Here is a 19,484-nt window from a genome sequence, read left to right on the forward strand (position 1 = left end):
TCTATGGAGAACTCGACCTCTCTCTTTGAAAGTAAACTTGGTACCTCTTCAGGGAACACATCTTCAAATTCCCTGACCACCGGTATCATTCTTATCCTTTCTTCCTTCTCAACCTCCATCCTAGCAAAGATCATATAGCACTGCGCACCGTCCTGGATTTCCTTCATAACCCCATGGGAAGACAACAACTTAGGCTCCTATGAGTTGGAGAACAACAACTTCTTCTCTCTGCAGTCGATGAGAACGCGATTGGCGGAGAGCCAATCCATCCCCAAGATCACATCTAGCCCTTGTAGAGTGAGGCATATAAGATTGACTTTGTATACACGTCCTTCTACCTCAACTGGACATCTAGCACACACAGTAGAAGTCCTAACCAACCTAGATGCCAGAGTATATACCACGAGATCAAACTGTAGTTTATACACCGGTAAACCCAACTCCCGCACACACGACTCTGACACAAAAGAGTGTGTCGCTCCAGAATCAAAAAGAACACAACAAGCCTTGACAAAAATGACACAACAACCAATGACGAGGTTACCTGCACCCGCTGCCTCTAACCTAGTCATCACATAAACCCTGCCTGTAGCTTGAGGCCTACCGCCTCCCCTCCTTTGTTGAGTCTGGATCGGAGTATGTGATGAAGGTCGTGCCACTGCCCTCCTCAAAGTAGGACAATCCTTGCCAAAGTGGCCCTCCCTGCCACAATGGTTGCACCTGCGGAACCCGGAAAGCTGCGGGCAAAAACTCTTCACATGCGGTCCTCCACAATGATGGCACTGGATCCTGCTGCGCGGGGAAGAAAAGCCTCTAGACCCCTGTTGATGGACGTCCTTGGTGTAGGAGAGGAAGAAGATCCATGGAAGACACCAAAAAGAAGATGAAATGCAGCGGAAATGAAGATAAGAGCAAAAAGAGCTCTAGGCAATGGAGGTTTTTGGTGAAGATGAAGAGTAGAAGTGAAGCTATGGTATGAAAGGTGGCTAGAGGAGATGAAGGAGAAGGTTAGCCATGTGTGCTATCAAAATAATAGAAGAGTGGAGTGATCTCAACACAAACATTCTATTAGAAATTTCAAGAGTTAAAATGTACAAATGGTCTACTTTTGGCTTTTATATGTGAGCCTAAAAGCTAGACTAATTATTGGCCCTTAGATCAAACTTGGAGGAGAAGCTTTAATCATCACCCTTGGATGGTGGCTTGGAGAAGGAGGATCTTCCTAGCCTTTGGATGAAGACTTGGAAAAGAAGACACTCTCTTAGCCCTTGGATGAAGGAGGCACATGGGTGGAGTGTGGACTTGGCTCCATGGTATGCATGATCCATGAGGTGTAGGAAGGAATGTTGACTTCCACTTAGTCCACCTTTGACCTTTGGTAGCTCATCAAATCTCCTATTGGGCTTTGTCAAGCCCAATTTTATCAATTTAACTACACAATGTTTGACTTATTATTCTAGAAAAACAAGGCCTAAACAATGGCCCAATTTAAATCTATACTACTTCCTTCATGCATAATCTCATATTTTAGAGATTTCTTTAGCCCATGTGAATAATGTAAAAAACCCATGATTGACTTGATCATCTTGTGAGAGGCCCATGTGAATCTTTCTCATCATGCTTCTAGTGATTGGGCCTTGATGTGGGCTTGGGCTTGTTGATGCACTTGAGCTTGGGCTTGTTGGGGTCACATCATCCCTTCCCCCTTGAAGAGGATTTGCCCTCAAATCTTGGTGGTCACCCTCTTCATCGAAAATACCTACAAAAGGAACCAAATCAGTAATGTTGAAAGTAGGATGCACACCATATTCTGGAGGAAGATCCAATTGATAAGCATTATTATTGATCTTCTTGATGATTTGGAATGGACCATCACCTCGGGGACTAAGTTTGGATTTTCTTATATTAGGAAATCTTTCCTTCCTTAAGTGCAACCAAACTAAATCTCCTTCATTAAAAGACCGAACTCTCTTGCCCTTGTTTTTAGAATGAGCAATCTTTTCAACTTGGGCTTGAATTTGGTGTTTAACCTTCTCATGAAAATATTTTATGAACTTGGACTTAGAAACCCCTTCTTTATGAACAAAATCAAAAGAAGTTGGAAGAGGTAATAAGTCCAATGGTGTGAGAGGGTTAAAACAATAAACTACCTCAAAGGGTGAGAGTTTGGTGGTGCTATGGACCACTCTATTGTAAGCAAATTCAATGTGGGGAAGATACTCATCCCAAGATTTATGATTCCCCTTAAGCAAAACCCTAAGCAATGTGGAAAGGGATCTATTGACTACCTCGGTTTGCCCATCAGTTTGTGGGTGACAAGAGGTAGAGAAAGAAAGTTTTGTTCCTAGCCTAGACCACAAGGTCCTCCAAAAATGGCTTAGGAATTTAGCATCCCTATCGGACACAATTGTTTTGGGTAAACCATGGAGGCGAACCACTTCTCTAAAGAACAACCTTGCTATGTTGCTAGCATCATCTACTTTGTGGCATGGTATAAAATGTGCCATTTTAGAAAAACGGTCCACTACCACAAATATAGAGTCAACACCCCTAGAAGTCCTTGGAAGCCCTAGGACAAAATCCATACTTATATCCTCCCAAGGGGTGGAAGCAACAGGCAAAGGAGTATACATCCCTGCAGGCATTGCGCTAGACTTAGCATGCAAACAATTCAAACAACTAGCGCAATGGTTTTGTATTTCCCTTTTCATATGGGGCCAAAAGAATTTTTCTTTAAGCATGGCCAAAGTTTTGGCGACCCCAAAGTGACCCATAAGTCCCCCCTCATGCATTTCTTTGATCAAAAGTTTTCTATGAGAACTTAGAGGAATACATAGGCAGCCTTCTTTGAAAAGATATCCATTTGAGAGATAAAAGCCGCCTTGGAACTTAGTGAGACAATCATGATAAATGGTAGAAAAGAAGGGATCATGAATATACAATTCACATATGTTGTCAAATCCAAGAATTTGGGACCCAAGCTTGATAGTGCATCAGCCACCACATTAGCTTTCCCTTTCTTGTACTTGATAACATAAGGGAATTGTTCCAAGTACTCAACCCACTTTGCATGCCTTTTATTCAATTTGTGTTGGCTCTTCAAATACTTGAGAGTTTCATGATCACTATGGATAATAAACTCTTTTGTCACAAGATAATGTTCCCAAGTATGAAGAGCTCGCACAAGAGCATATAGCTCTTTGTCATAGGTGGGATAGTTACGAGAAGGACCATTTAGTTTTTCACTAAAATAGGCAATTGGATGGCCTTCTTGTAACAAAACCGGACCTATTCCCACCCTAGAAGCATCACATTCTAGCTCAAAAGTTTTCTCAAAGTTTGGAAGAGCAAGAATGGGAGCTTGGGTGAGCCTAGTCTTGATATCATCAAAAGCCTTTTGTTGTCTTTCACCCCACTCAAAAGATATGTCTTTCTTAACAAGTTCATTGAGGGGTGAAGCAATGGTGGAGAAGTTGGGGACAAATCTTCTATAAAAACTTGCTAATCCATGAAAACTTCTAATGTCCCCAACATTCTTTGGCACATGCCATTCTTGGATGGCTTTGATTTTTGCAGGGTCAATATGCACCCCACTCTTATTGACCACAAATCCCAAAAAGATGACACTCTCTACACAGAAAGTGCACTTGTCAATGTTAGCATAAAGTTGGTGGTCTCAGAGAAGAGATAACACAACTCTAAGATGACCCGCATGAAGCTTAAAGCTTGTACTATACACCAAGATGTCATTAAAATAGACAACAACAAACTTGCCGATACAATCTCGCAAGACATGATTCATTAGGCGCATGAATGTACTAGGAGCATTGGTTAGGCCAAAGGGCATGACTAACCATTCATATAGACCAAATTTTGTTTTGAAAGCAGTTTTCCACTCATCACCTATACGAATTTGGTGATAACCACTTTTGAGGTCTATTTTTGAAAATATTTGTGCTCCATGTAATTCATCCAACATATCATCTAGTCTTGGGATTGGGTGCCTATATTTTATGGTGATTTTGTTGATAGCCCTACAATCACAGCACATACGCCACTTTCCATCTTTCTTGGGCACCAACAACACAGGCACAACACAAGGACTTAAACTTTTTTGAACCCATCCCTTGTCTAGCAACTCATTCACTTGAGTTTCTATCTCCTTGGTCTCAATTGGATTTGTCCTATAGGCGGGTCTATTAGGAACACTTGCCCTTGGGACAAAATCAATTTGGTGCTCAATCCCTCTAAAAGGTGGGAGACTATGAGGGCCATCCTTTGGAAAAATATCTTTAAATTCATGAAGGAGAGCACGAATGGAAGGAGGTAGATCCTTAAGAGAAGGATGTTCAAGACAAGTAAGGATTGCTTGACAAAGTAAGAGGAAGGGAGGTTGCTCATTATGAAGAGTGTGCAAAAGAGTTTTATGAGTTAAAAGAACTTCATGAGCAACATTCTTAGAAGAAGAAACTTCCTCTACCTTTGTCTTGTCCTTAGAATCTTTAGAAGCATTAGAGTTCTTGGAACTCTCTTCCTCTCTCCTAGCTCGCATTTGAACTTGATCACTAGCAACTTGGCTAGGATTGAGGGGATGCAACACAAAAGTTTTTGAATGATGTTGGAGGGTGATCTCATTAGTGTGGCCATTGTGTAAGGTTTTATGATCAAATTGCCAAGGCCTCCCCAAGAGAATATGGCAAGCTTCCATTGGGATTACATCACATAAAACTTTATCTTTAAATTTCCCAATGGAGAACTTGACTTTTACTTGATGTTCAACTTTGAGATCCCCATCTTCATTAAGCCAATGAAGTTTGTAAGGTTTGGGATGGGGTAACAAAGTCAAATTCAACTTCTCAACCAATCTTGTGCTACAACAATTGCAACAAGACCCACTATCAATGATCAAAGAACAAGTGTTTTTCAAAACCTCACATCTTGTGTGGAAAATATTTTCTCTTTGATCATTGAGAGGAATGCTAGGTTGGTTATTGAGAAGCCTCCTAATCATCAAAAGTTTCCCTTCATTTGGATATGAATGTTCTTGAGAATCACTAGAATGAGAAGTGTCGGAGTCACTTGAAGATGACTCCTCTTGGCTAGTGTAGAGGTCTTTGCCCTTAAGCATAATGGTGCGTTTAGTAGGGCATTGAGCGACCACATGACCTCTACCTAGACACTTGAAACATTTAATGTCACTACCTCTTTTGTTGGTGGAGGATTCACCCTTGTCACTTACCTTTGTAAGGCTCTTATGAGTGGACTCTTTTTCTTTTGAAAAATCTTTCTTTTGAAAATCACTTTTCGAAAAAGAGGGAGAATCCTTGCGAGAAGGACGTCTCAAAAGTTGTTGCTCCACCTTGATGCTCATTTGAACAAGATCATTAAAATTACGGTAAGGGAGCAACTCAACTTTATCTCTTATGTTGTAATTGAGTCCACTTAAGAACCTAGCAATGGTAAGTTCCTCTTCTTCTTCAATTCCTGCTCTCATGATGTAGAGCTCCATCTTTTGTCTATACTCTTCTATAGACATAGATCTTTGTTGGAGCCTTTGGAGCTTGTCCAAGAGCTCCCTTTTGTAGTAGGAGGGAACATGGCGGGCATGAAGGGCTTCCTTAAGATCATTCCAATACTCAATATCATGTAGCCCTTTTCTCCTTCTTTGGAGGACTAAGGAAGTCCACCAATTAAGAGCATGCCCTTGAAAGCTAAGAGTAGCTAGAGACACACGCCTTTCTTCCTCCACAACATGACTCTCAAACAATTGTTCTACTTTGGCAACCCAATCAAGAAAAACCTCAACATTATCCTTTCCATAGAAATGAGGCAAATCAATTTTGACTTCCTTTGGGTGAGGAGGTATGCGCCTTTGCCTTCGTACACGAGGCGATTGTCTAAGGTTAATGCGCTCATCTTCCTCCTCTTCAAAATCATACTCATGCCTTGAAGGGGCACGAGAAGGCCTATGAGAGGCACGGGTATTATGGTTGGGAGGGGTAAGTTGATTGGCAATTAATTGAAGATTGGCTTGCATGGAAGCCATTTAAATTTTAAGGTCCCTAACCTCTTGAGAGAGATTATTTAGGACTCTAGGATCAACCTCAACCTCCTCATCACCACTTGTGTGGATGTTGTTTTCATCATGTTGTTGATGTTGGGTACTAGCACGAGTAGCCTTTCTAGTGCTCATGGTGATTGAAAGAACTTAGAACTTTAACAAAATAGTGAAAGAAGAAACCAAGCACAAGTAGACCTCCAGGTTAGGTGAGGTGAGTCTAAAAGACTTCTTAAGTACCAAGGCCAATCCTTGCCAAGATGTACTTGCAAAAGGTTTCAAAGATCACACAATTGTTTAAGGCTAAGTAAATAAAATCACTTGAGACACTAAGCACTAACAAACACAAACAAGACTCAAAGAGAATAAAAGACTAACACTAAAAACGAACTCCTAAATGGCAAAAATTTTAGAGACTTTGGTCTCACAAATTTAAACCACTAAGCGTCTAACTATGCGGCCTAAAAGCAAGGTGAGAAAGCACTTAGAACTTTCAACACACTCACTTACTAAAACGTTGCACTAGAATATGAAAAAAAGGTTCTACTTAGGAGATGGGATTGAACACCTTTGGTTCCCCAAGACACCTAAGTAGGCCATGGATACAAGGGAATTTGAAAGCATTTTTGGTTCACTAATTTGGTACTCAAAATGAAGCAACCTCAAGCCACTTAATATCTCAAATTTTGATACTCAAAAGATGCAATTTCACAACCAAGGAGGCTTCAAAATGGTACCAAATAAGATGTGCCCAAAAGAAGTACAAAGTACAAAGAAATAAAGCCAAAAATAAGAAACAATGCAACTCCAAATGTGCTGCCAAAGTGCTGCCAATTTGCACAAAATCAAGAGCCAAGAGCTTGGCTTGTAGCCTCCTTTTGATTTGAACAAAGACCACCACCAAGTACGGCACTTGTAAGCACCTTAAGCCACCAAAATGAAGTGCAAAACAGCAACTATAGCCTTGGTTTTAAGGCCAAAACAACCACCAAACCTGCACCAAAAAACAAAACAGCAAGAAAACTATACCAAGCAATGGAGTTAGCACACACTCTCTCAAATGAATAGGTCCAAAACTCTCAATAGGTGAGGAAAAGGATAAGCACACAAGCTAAAATTCTACTTCAATATCCACCACCTAAGATGCTACCAAATCATAGAAACCATTCTAAACTTCATAGCATCATCAATCACAACCAATAACCAAGAGTCAAGTATATGAACCCAAACAAAGGAGAAAGCAAGAAAAGCTAATTAGAAATGTTAAACCAAAAGAGAATTGAAATGAAACATGACTAGAAGGAGATTCAAGAAGTGACAAGCAAGAAATTAAAGGCTGGAAAGAAAGGCAAGCACCACAAAAAGGAACCTAGAAATGCACTAGAATAGATGAAAAAAAACTGAAAATAGTGAAGAAAAAGTGCTCAAAAACAGCCACTGTACTCATTGCAATTTTGTGCCAAATTGAGGGAATAAATTCCACTTCTATTGAAGGCAAACTCAAGCCAATATAGAGTACACAATCAAGGAATCAATTAGTATAACAAAGAGCACTTAAAAGCACCACAAATCGCACAAAACAGCAGTAAAACATAAAATTCCTGAGACCACTGCGCCAGAAAACGTGAAAATTTTCCTGAATGTCGCCGATTTTTCATTTTTTTTGTACTCAACATTTTTGAATGATTCTTTTTTTGTATGTTTCGTCTGGATGTTAGCTAAATGAGGAAAAATTCAGATTAAAATTTGGACCAGGCAGTGAGTCATGAAAAATCTCAAACAGTAAGTGTGCGTGCAGTGAAATCTGGAAAAACAGACTGGAGCATAATTGCTCACGAAAATTGTAAGATGTTCTATGAAAATTCAAGATGAATGAACTTGATTATGATCTAAAATCAAGTATGAATCATAGAAGAACATCTTAAACACTCAAAAGCATAATCCAATCAGTGAAATGGACGAAAAACAGTGAGACCATTGCCTTACACATCCACAAGCATCACTTGAAGTTCATAGCTCATTTTGTGTGATGTAGGACTTGGTTCTCATCAAGCAAGTGCAGAATTCAGCCATATGAACGAAAATTAAGATGAATTAAAGTGCTAAAACATGACTTAAGACAAAACACAATATAAGGAACTGAAAATTGAAAGATGCACCGATTAAAATGAAGAAAAGCAGCAAGGAAGAAAAGAACAAGTGCTGGAAAACGAAAATGGAACCTAAAAACAGATTTGCACCAATGAAGCAAGGAGTACTACAAGATGAATCAATGGAGATTCATGTAGCCTCAATGTCAAACGGTGGAGAGCATAAAAAACATGAAAAAAACAGCAGCAAAAGTGAAGAAAACAGTGGAGAAGAGAGACAAAACGGAAATTGAAACAAGAGACAAGTATGGACCAAGAACCTTATCCAAACCAAGAGGATGGATGAACCAAAGGCTTGGATGGCTCTAGATACCAATTGATGGACGTCCTTGGCAATGGAAGACACCAAAAAGAAGATGAAATGCAGCGGAAATGAAGATAAGAGCAAGAAGAGCTCTAGGCAATGGAGGTTTTTGGTGAAGATGAAGAGTAGAAGTGAAGCTATGGTATGGAAGGTGGCTAGAGGAGATGAAGGAGAAGGTTAGCCATGTGTGCTCTCAAAATAATAGAAGTGTGGAGTGATCTCAACACAAACATTCTATTAGAAATTTCAAGAGTTAAAATGTACAAATGGTCTACTTTTGGCTTTTATATGTGAGCCTAAAAGCTAGACTAATTCTTGGCCCTTAGATCAAACTTGGAGGAGAAGCTTTAATCATCACCCTTGGATGGTGGCTTGGAGAAGGAGGCATCTTCCTAGCCTTTGGATGAAGACTTGGAAAAGAAGACACTCTCTTAGCCCTTGGATGAAGGAGGCACATGGGTGGAGTGTGGACTTGGCTCCATGGTATGCATGATCCATGAGGTGTAGGAAGGAATGTTGACTTCCACTTAGTCCACCTTTGACCTTTGGTAGCTCATGGCCAAATCTCCTATTGGGCTTTGTCAAGCCCAATTTTATCAATTTAACTACACAATGTTTGACTTATTATTCTAGAAAAACAAGGCCTAAACAATGGCCCAATTTAAATCTATACTACTTCCTTCATGCATAATCTCATATTTTAGAGATTTCTTTAGCCCACGTGAATAATGTAAAAAGCCCATGATTGACTTGATCATCTTGTGAGAGGCCCATGTGAATCTTTCTCATCATGCTTCTAGTGATTGGGCCTTGATGTAGGCTTGGGCTTGTTGATGCACTTGAGCTTGGGCTTGTTGGGGTCACATCACCTGTGGCTGTGGATGGGGCCTAGCATAAGGCTTCTTCTTCTCTTCAACTCTCGGCCTGGACTCAAATGGTCTGCTAACCCTCTGTTGTGGCTGCTGTTGGGCCTCGACCTCCACTTTCATTCTCTCCATAACCCTGGCCTTTTCCACCAAGGCAGCGAAGTCCTTGATGGAAAGTGGGGCTACCATCAAGCGAATGTCTCCTCGAAGACCATTCTCAAACTTCTTGCAGTGCCACTCCTCATCGAGCGACATGGTATAGAACCGTCCCAGATGCTTGAACCTCTCTGCATACTTTGCTACAGACTTATTTCCCTGCGTCAGCTGGAGGAATTCCACCTCCTTTGCGTATCTCACATTGTCTGGGAAGTACTCAGATAAAACCTCCTCTTGAAGGCCTCATAGGTGATCTCCTCCTGCCTTTCTTCCATAACTAGCCTCATGCTGGCCCACCAATGCTTAGCCTCTCCTGTGAGCATGTAGACAGTGAAAGCAAGCCTGCTCTCATTGGGGCATCTCTTGGCATCGAAGATGCGCTCTATATCCTTCATCCATTGGTCCGCCTGGTCGGGACTCGTCTTGCCATCAAACTTGACGGGTTGATGCTTCAAGAAATCTTCCAAACTCCATTTAGGGGGTGGAGGTTGGGGACGAGGACCATACATTGGAGCACCAACTGCATTCTCCCCAAACTGGCGGAGAGCATCCATGTGCTGCCTCTAGGCAACCTCAGAAGCCTGCCTTGCAGCCTCCATCTGCTGCATCACTAGGTGTTGTTGTTCAAGGGAGGCCTCTTGGCGTTGCATAACCGCCTCATGTTGTTGCAACATGGCGTTGCTCTATTGCGTCAAGGCTGCAGCCATAGCCTCGATCGCCCTAACCAGATCTTGCCCATCGCCTTGTGGGGGTGGAGGAGGAGCTATACGATGGGGTGCCATAACACTGGACACACAGAAAGAACCATTAGAAACTTGGTTAGGCTAGAAACTCATCTAAACACGACAAGAAGGGCACAATGAAAGCTAAGCAAACACATAGCCCACAAAAACTAAGGAACGAAGGCTTTGATACCATAAAAATGTGACATCCCATTTAAATAGATTAATCTACTAAATAAAACATCTCATATTTATAATAACGAAGAGCAAAGCTAATAGAAGAAAAACCATAATCAAGGAATGCGCTTTTACAGTCATCTAGAGGAGTACTTGAAAGGAATCCTAGGCATACAACCATGCCAGAACCAAAACAGAATCTAAAGATTCAACAATTATGCAAAAGAAAGGCTCCTAGAGCAAGTAATTACAAAGGCACTAGGGCCATAAAATTGCTTCCGAGGGCCACAACAACAGACCCACTAAGCTACACCGCTACCACCATCAGGCCTACCTTCAGAAGTATTTCCATCTGCTCCCACCATAAGGTGATCATCGCAAAAGAGAAATCAAAACAAGGGCACCCACAATAATCAAAATAACAAAACATATAAATTCATCTAACCTCAAAATCCATTTAAGAAATTACAGTGGAATCAACCCTTAAAAGCTTAGCCCTCCATGGCTTTGATGGAATACATGATGATATGAAAGAAAGAAAATAAAAGAAAGAATGAGAGATGTGGTGGAGACGGTATCTGCCAAAACCAGAGAGTTCTAAGTGTCTAAGCTGTGAGTTGTAAAATTGTCCGTTCCGCTTCTGCTCCCTTAAGTCTCTTTATATAGGCTTCCACTGGACTTTGGGCTTTATCTGTCAGTTGCTAAAATCTTTTATTTTTATTTAATTAATTAGCAACTTAATTTCTGTCCAATTTCCAATTCTGCCCCTCTTATTTAAGCATTTTTACAAAATTGACCAGAATTTGACCAGAGTTTGACCAGTTTGACCAGAGTTTGACCAGTTGACTGCCTATCAGATGCTGACACGTGGCAGTGCAGATTCTCTCTCCAGAATTAGGGTTTCACTCTCACACTCTTCTCCTTGGTTGCGCGGCTGACGGCGGCTGCTGCCGTTTTTCGATGAGTGCGGTGCGGCGCGGTGGTGCTCGCTGCTCCAGCTGATGGTGGCGGAACTGGTGTTTGCTGGATGCGGCTGAGGTTGGTGGTGGCCAGCAAGGATGGTGCGGAGAAGACGGAGGCAGCACGGTGCTGTTGCGGTGGTGATGGAGATGCGCGAGTGAAGTGGCGCACTCGTTCGCGGAGAAGATGGTGCATGGTGCGGCGGATGATGGTTGCGCGTCGCTGCAGGTGCGAAGGCGAGAAGATGTGTGTGCTGCAGAATCGTGGTGGTCACGGACGAAGATGGTGGTGCGGGAACTCGCGGAGAAGATTACGTGAAGGTGCTTCCATGGTGGTTCAGCAGTGTTTTCCGGCGAGGACAGGTGTGGGAACGAAACTGGTTTGTGCAGATGCAGGTGAAGCTGTCTCGCTGATGGTTCGAAAATGGTGGCTGCCGGCGTGGTGCAGTGGTGTGCGGCGAGATTGGCGGCGGCGGCTATGTGGAGGGTGGTAGGGAAACTAGGGTTAGGGTTTCATGTGTGAGATGGAGGAGATGATGACGTGGCAAGATCTGAGTGGTCAATTGGGTGAGTGGAGGATTATGACACGTGGCAGCTTATGGTTGGCTAATTTTAAAAGTTGAGGATTGCCACATGGCATGATCTGGTTGAGTGGAGTTTAAGTGGTAGGAGGGGTGCAACTTAGTGAAAACTGGGGGTGCAGAACAGGGTTTTTGGTGGTCCACTTTGCAGGAGTGTGCAAATAAAATCTGGGGGTGCATTTAGCTCCTGATTTATTCTTTTCCAGAATTTCTTGATTTTGGACTTATTTTGTAACTTTGAATATTTCCAAATCACTCTATTAATTGACCAAAAATAAATTCCAGCTGCATTAACAAACGTTAGAATATCCAATAATATTTTATGCAACTAAAATCAATTTTTACGCCACTTTTACCAAACTTACTCAATAAATCCAATAATCACAAATCCTAATTAAATCAATCTTTAAGCACAGAAAATTCAATTAAATCCCCAAATTTAAATATTAAATGAGGGCAAAAATTTGAACTCATCACAGAGGTTGGGGGACTGGTGTACCACACCGAACCAATTTAATCAAGTAATAATAATAAACGATCACCATACCTACATGCGAAATCATTCAGGTAACCGGCCTAGGCTGACCTAAGCCTAATCGGCCTGAACCGGTAACCTAAGACGCCAAAAGGAATGACCCGCCTAGGACAGCGTATGAGCGATTACGCCACAAGCCGCCATAGGGAGTAGTCGGTTTATGCCGACCACCTTAAGATACTCAGTAAAATCAAAACACCCCTAATATCCAATAAGCCCCGAATAGTCAAGGCCCAGGCCCACCTATGACCCAAACCAGGGCCCAGCCCATGCAATGGGCAAACATAATTAATAATCTATAAATATACATGGACCTCACAAACTAAAGGTACGCATTCATTACTTCATTAATCACCCGATTTGACTTTTTGAGAAATATTGGCTGACTTAAGCTTCGGAGTCCCTTCTGCAGGTAACCCCTTCCGAGTCCAACCGACATATACCAAATGGGAAGAGGCCATCCGAGGATATAGCAGACTATATGGGTAAGGTGACACTTGTGTCTAACTGATCTTATTATTCTCTGCAGGAACAATTATATTTCAATTATGAAACTAAAAAAATTTATCAAAACAATTAAAAAAGATACTTTTTCTTTATTTTGAATTTAAACTACTTTGAAAATGCTTATGTGTTTTTTTTAATTTTTTCTCATTTTTTAATATAATTCTATTGTAAGATTTTTAAATTTTCTATTTTTTTAATATGTCTCCCTTGAGATTTTTAGAAAACTTGATGTTATTAATATTTTTTCTTATCTTCTTTCTATCTCACAAGATTTGAATTCAAATTTAAATTTTTATCCAATAAAATAAAAAAAGTTACTTTTTTATTTTTATTTTTTAGTTTAAAATATTTTTAAAATATTTATCTATTTTTAAATATTTCTCATTTTTGAAATATAATTATACTATAAGCTTTTTAGTTAATTCTATTTTTCAAATTTTAGAAAATGATACCTTAGTAATATTTTGTTAACCTTTTTTTTCTATAGCACAAGATTTCAATTAAAAATCATTTAAAACTTATCAAATTATGTTTTTAAGATAAAAGATTTTTTTTTCTTTCAAGATATAACAAGTTATTCTTTTAAAGATGTAAAAAGATAAAAGATATAACTAGAACATAAAATTCAATCAATGTAATGCAATAACGTCAAGTAATAAACATTGAAAAATTAAATTAAATGATACATCCAATTTGGTATTTTTTTTTAATTTTATGAATAAGTTTTATATATTATGATTACCACAACCATTATTATAATAATATTTTATTCTATAATATTTTCTTAATTATCAATAAAATTATAAATTATTTTCAAGTAATACAAAATAAAAATTTAAATGAAATGATACACCACTTTGTTCTTTTTTAACAATTGAAAAGAATGTGTTATAATCTAACTTACCACAATTGAAGTACAAGTAGGTTAAAAAATTATTGACGTAGCCTAACAATGAACAAATCAAATATAGCATTTTAAAAACTAATATATACGCTTAACCACCTCTACAGTAATTTCTTTTAAATAATTGGTCAGTCATAAGTAATTTGGATTTTCTTGTAGTACAATATTTCAATTAGAAAACTTAAAATGTTATCAAATTTAATAAAAAATAATAATATTTTCTATTTTTAATTTAAAATGCTTTTTTAAATATGTATTTATGGTTGAATATTTCTCAATATTTCTATATATTTATATTTTTTATTTTATAGACAATGATAATTTTACTAATATTTCATTATCTTTTTTCTTTATTATATTATTGTACCACACCTAACCGGTCCTGCTGGAATATCAACACATATCTCCTTTGACCGACATACCTATATCTGCAGAGGCTGGGGGACTGGTGTACCACACCGAACCAATTTAACCAAGTAATAATAATAAACGATCACATACCTACACGCGAAATCATTCAGGTAACCGGCCTAGGCTGCCCTAAGCCTAACTAGCCTGAACCGGTAACCTAAGACGCCAAAAGGAATGACCCACCTAGGATAGCGTATGAGCGATAATCGCACAAGTCGCCATAGGGAGTAGTCGGTTTATGCCGACCACCTTAAGATACTCAGTAAAATCAAAACCCCCTAATATCCAGTAAGCCCTGAATAGTCAAGACCAAGGGCCTGGGCCTTGGCCCAGGCCCACCTATGACCCAAACCAGGGCCCAGCCCATGCAATGGGCAAACATAATTAATAATCTATAAATATACATGGACCTCGCAAATTAAAGGTACGCATTCATTACTTCATTAATCACCCGATTTGACTTTTTGAGAAATATTGGCTGACTTAAGCTTCGGAGTCCCTTCTGCAGGTAACCCCTTCCGGGTCCAACCGACATATACCAAATGGGAAGAGGCCATCCGAGGATATAGCGGATTATATGGGTAAGGTGACACTTGTGTCTAACTCATCTTATTTGTTCTCTACAGGAATAATTGGCGCCCACCGTGGGGCACGAGACCAACACCTTTAGTACCCGTTTTTCTCTGAAGATGGTTTCCACCCGTAGCAAAGCTGGAATGAACAAGCAGGCAGATGCTAGTCTCTCTGGACCTCCTAGCATCACCTCTGATCTAGCCGCCATCCTAGACGACCAAGCAAAGATGCAACAAGAGCTCGTAGATTTGAAGAAACGCAGCGCTGACGAAATGGAGGCGCTACGACAAGAGAACTCTCGCCTGAGGCGAAGGGTCGAGCCTAATCCCAATCTGAAGGGAAAAGCCAAGGAAACCTTTGAAGCTACGAAGTCTCCGGCCTTCCAACCCACAGAGGAATAAAGCGAGTACAACCCCACTCCTCACACCTTCACCACCACTAAAGAAACACCCATTCCCTCTACCCATCCCCCTCACTTCCCCTCTACTCAACCGGGGCTCACCGCACCCCCAATCCCTGCTACTACCCTCCCTACCACCCAGATCCCCTACAACATACCCACCACCCTACACACCACACATATTCCACCATACAACCCGCAATACCTTCCGACAACCCACATCCCCCTCACAACCTCACCCCTCCCCTGCTATGATCAACCATCCCATCCCACCTCACCTGCTCCCTCCCCACCAGCCCAGACGCCGTCACCCCTTCACTAACTTTATCGCCAACACCCATCTTCCGGCCCAATGGGAACCTTTCACCTTGGATCGCTATACTGGCGAAACCGACCCTGACAAACACCTTAAAGTCTACATCACCCATGTCGCCCTATACACATCCCAAGACGCAGTCTTTTGCAAAGCCTTCCCCACCACCCTCAAGGGCCCTACCCTAGAATGGTTCACAACCCTTCCGCCTTACTCCATCGACAGTTTCGACATCCTCTCCCACATGTTCTCCACCCATTTCGCCGGTAGCCGCCCACACCAAACTACCACCATATCCCTCCTAGGCATCAGACAAGAACAAAATGAACCACTCAGAGCGTTCATAGATCGCTTCAGTAAGGTAGCTCTTCGTACACCACACCTCAATCAGGAGATGATCCTCCAATGCATGGCCCTTACCTTACAACCTGGGCCTTTCGCCAACAACGTCTATCTCCACCCACCTGCCTCCATGCACGAGCTCAAGTTACGTGCAGTTGACTATGTCCGCATGGAGGAAATGCAAACCCTCCACACCAAATTCTGCAACGACTATGCAGCCACCATCGCCAACCCCACTCCACAGCCTAACCCACGTCCTAATACCCGCCCACGCGAACCCTGCCAACCTCGCTTCACCAGATACGCCCATCTTACCGTAGCCCGCTCCCGTATCCTCGACGAAGCACTACAAACTGATCTAATCCCTCCGCCACGCAAGATAACCACACCTCCAACGCCGATATGACCAAAACGTCAAATAACCCAGCCGAATACGAAGCCATCCTCGCCGGCCTTTCCCTAGCCCGTGAGGTAGGCGTCAAGAGATTAACGTGCAAAACTGACTCCAAGCTCACTGTAGGCAATCTAAATGACAAGTTCCAGATCAAAGACCCCATCCTTCTACAGTATTACCATCTGGTCCGGGCAATCATTCAATCCGCCTTCGAACAAGTCCGCATCGAGCACATCCCAAAGGACCGGCAACATCAGGGTCGATATTCTCTCCAAATTGGCCAGCACCAAGCTAAAAAACCATCACCGATCCTTACTACAGCAAACACTATCCACGCCTTCCATCACACACTTGTCAAAATTTAACCCACATCCCAACTAACAGCGTCACCCCCTCCCAAAGCCAAAACTGGACCACCCCCTACATCCAGTACCTAAAAATCGGCAACCCTCCTAGATGCAGACAAAACTTGGCTAGCTAAGGCCGCCAGGTACACCATGATAGGCGATGACCTCTACAAACGCGGATATGGTCAACCCCTCCTTAAGTGTGTCACGGCAGAACAACCGCAATATATCATCAAAGAACTACACGAAGGTATTTGTGGTTATCATTCCGGCGCACGCACCATGGCTACTAGAGTTCTTAGAGCCGGATATTTCTGGCCGACCATAGAAGCAGATTGCCAGGATTATGTCAGAAAATGCAAACCATGTCAGAAACATGGCAACCTTATTCACCAGAAACAAGAACAACTACACCACATACTATCCCCATGGCCATTCGCTAAGTGGGGAATGGACATTCTCGGCCCCTTTTCACCCGGCAAGGGACAGGTAAAATTCCTAATTGTAGTCGTCGATTACTTCACTAAATGGATAGAAGCCAAGCCGCTATCTACCATCACGGCCCAGCAAGTTCAACAATTTGTGTGGAAGGACATTATATGCAGATACGGTGTGCCACATACCATCATCATAGACAATGGCCGACAATTTATTGACAAAGAGTTATCCAAATTCTACACTGGCCTAGGCATCAAGCACATCACAAGTTCTGTAGAACATCCACAAACCAATGGACAAGCAGAGGCGGTAAATAAAGTTATCCTCGTGGAGCTGCGCAAGAGATTGGATACCGCCAAAGGCCGATGGCCCGAAGAATTAATAGAAGTACTATGGGCTTACAGATGCACCCCTCAATCATCAACAAACGAATCCCCATTCAGCCTAGTCTATGGCGCAGACACCATGATACCAGTAGAAATTGGCGAACCATCCCTACGCCGAGAACTGTACGACCCAACCCACAATCACCAAAACATGGCCTTACATCTCGACCTTCTACCCGAACTCAGAGAAAAAGCCCAGATACGCAATTTAGCTGCCAAACAACGAGCTGCCAGGAAATATAATGCAAATCTATGTCCACGATCATTCGTCATCGGGGACCTAGTATGGAGAATTGCCAGCAGTGCTAGAAATAAGGATGGCAAGTTCTCCGCCAATTGGGACGGCCCGTACCGTATACGCGAAGATGCAGGAGGAGGAGCTTATCGCCTAAAACACTTATCGGGGGAAGAGATTCCCAACACTTGGAACGTATCCCACCTCAAGTTCTACTTCAGCTGAATGTATATTGTAATCGAACCAATACTTGTAACCCCGGGTGTACTCTTTTTCCTCACCTGGTCTTTTTTCCCTAAGGAGGGTTTTGGCCAGGGAGGTTTTAACGAGGCACCCCTATTCAATAAATAAAAAGAAGGGTTCCCAACTATACGACTTTCCTATGTGTTTTCTGCTTAATTCGTTTAAGTTCCCCACCCTTACCCCAAGTAAGCGGCCTGGGTCGAACATCCTTATCTCGTGCTTAATTCGTTTAAGTTCCCCACCCTTACTTCAAGTAAGCGGCCTGGGTCGAACACCCTTATCTCGTGCTTAATTCCTTTAAGTTCCCCACCTTTACCCCAAGTAAGCGGCCTGGGTCGAACACCCCTTATCTCGTGCTTAATTCGTTTAAGTTCCCCACCTTTACCCCAAGTAAGTGGTCTGGGTTGAACACCCTTATCTCGTGCTTAATTTGTTTAAGTTCCCCACCCTTACCCCAAGTAAGCGGCCTGGGTCGAACTCCCCTTACTCGTGGTTAATTCTTTTAAGTTCCCCACCCTTACCCCAAGTAAGCGGCCTGGGTCGAACACCCTTATCACGTGCTTAATTCGTTTAAGTTCCCCACCCTTACCCCAAGTAAGCGGCCTGGGTCGAACACCCTTATCTCATGCTTAATTCGTTTAAGTTCCCCACCCTTACCCCAAGTAAGCGGCTTGGGTCGAACACCCTTATCTCGTGGTTAATTCGTTTAAGTTCCCAACCCTTACCCCAAGTAAGCGGCCTGGGTCGAACACCCTTAACATACAACCCATCGCGACACACATACACTACATATTATCAAAACTCGGCATACACAATAACATATAGAACATTAATCACATTAAACACAAATGCAAAGTATACCAATGTAGCATAATGTACCGGTTATTACAGACATAGGCTCAAATATTTTCAAATCAATAATAGTTAAAGTCCTATTCTGCCGCGTCAGCTGCCACCTCTCCAGCATCGACCGCCCCACTAACATCTTCAGCCGCTTTGTCCTCCACCCTCACTTTCGCTTCCTCACCAGCACTATCTTCATCTTCATTCACAAGCCTCCCGTCAATAACATCCTTGTTGACATCAAACTTCACGTCCGTAACATCCACCTCCCCATGGAAACATGCCGCTTGGCGTAATCCTTTCTCAAAACCGTTGATGTGCTCCTATATGATGCTATTCTTTAGATCATCGAGCTCACCAATAGCTACATCATACTTATCCTTCAAGTCGTCATAATCCTCTTCCAATTCCCCTATTCTCTTATTCAATTTTTCCTCAGAATCCAAGCAACGGACCCGCCATGTCGCCAACCTCTTTCTCTCCGCATCCCAACTCTCCTTCACCTTTTCCAACGCAGCTTTTTCCTCCTCCAGCTTGTCCACCTTCCTCTGCAACTCCTCCACCTTTTTCCGGCCCCCCTCCTTCACTTCCCTCATGTATAGAGACCCCACACGCCGGCTCAACACTAAAGCCTTGCTTC

The 19,484-nt window shown here is 42.1% G+C and overlaps 2 protein-coding genes across 2 annotated transcripts; both read right to left on the bottom strand.

Moving 5' to 3' along the window:
• Positions 1–197: 197 nt before the first annotated feature.
• Positions 198–572, bottom strand: LOC114163543 (uncharacterized). Its single transcript, XM_028047847.2, has one exon. The coding sequence runs from the start codon at positions 570–572 to the stop codon at positions 198–200; it is 375 nt and encodes a 124-aa protein (XP_027903648.2).
• Positions 573–3,676: 3,104 nt separating this feature from the next.
• On the bottom strand, positions 3,677–9,081 carry LOC146883684 (uncharacterized). The gene has a single exon (XM_085666238.1). It carries the CDS (start codon positions 6,044–6,046, stop codon positions 3,677–3,679), a length of 2,370 nt encoding a protein of 789 aa, XP_085522364.1. The 5' UTR covers positions 6,047–9,081.
• Between the last annotated feature and the right edge of the window lie 10,403 nt (positions 9,082–19,484).

Source organism: Vigna unguiculata, chromosome 9, assembly GCF_037176805.1.
Source record: "Vigna unguiculata cultivar grain cowpea cultivar isolate G323 ecotype 2 chromosome 9, ASM3717680v1, whole genome shotgun sequence".
Classification (NCBI taxonomy): Eukaryota; Viridiplantae; Streptophyta; class Magnoliopsida; order Fabales; family Fabaceae; genus Vigna; species Vigna unguiculata.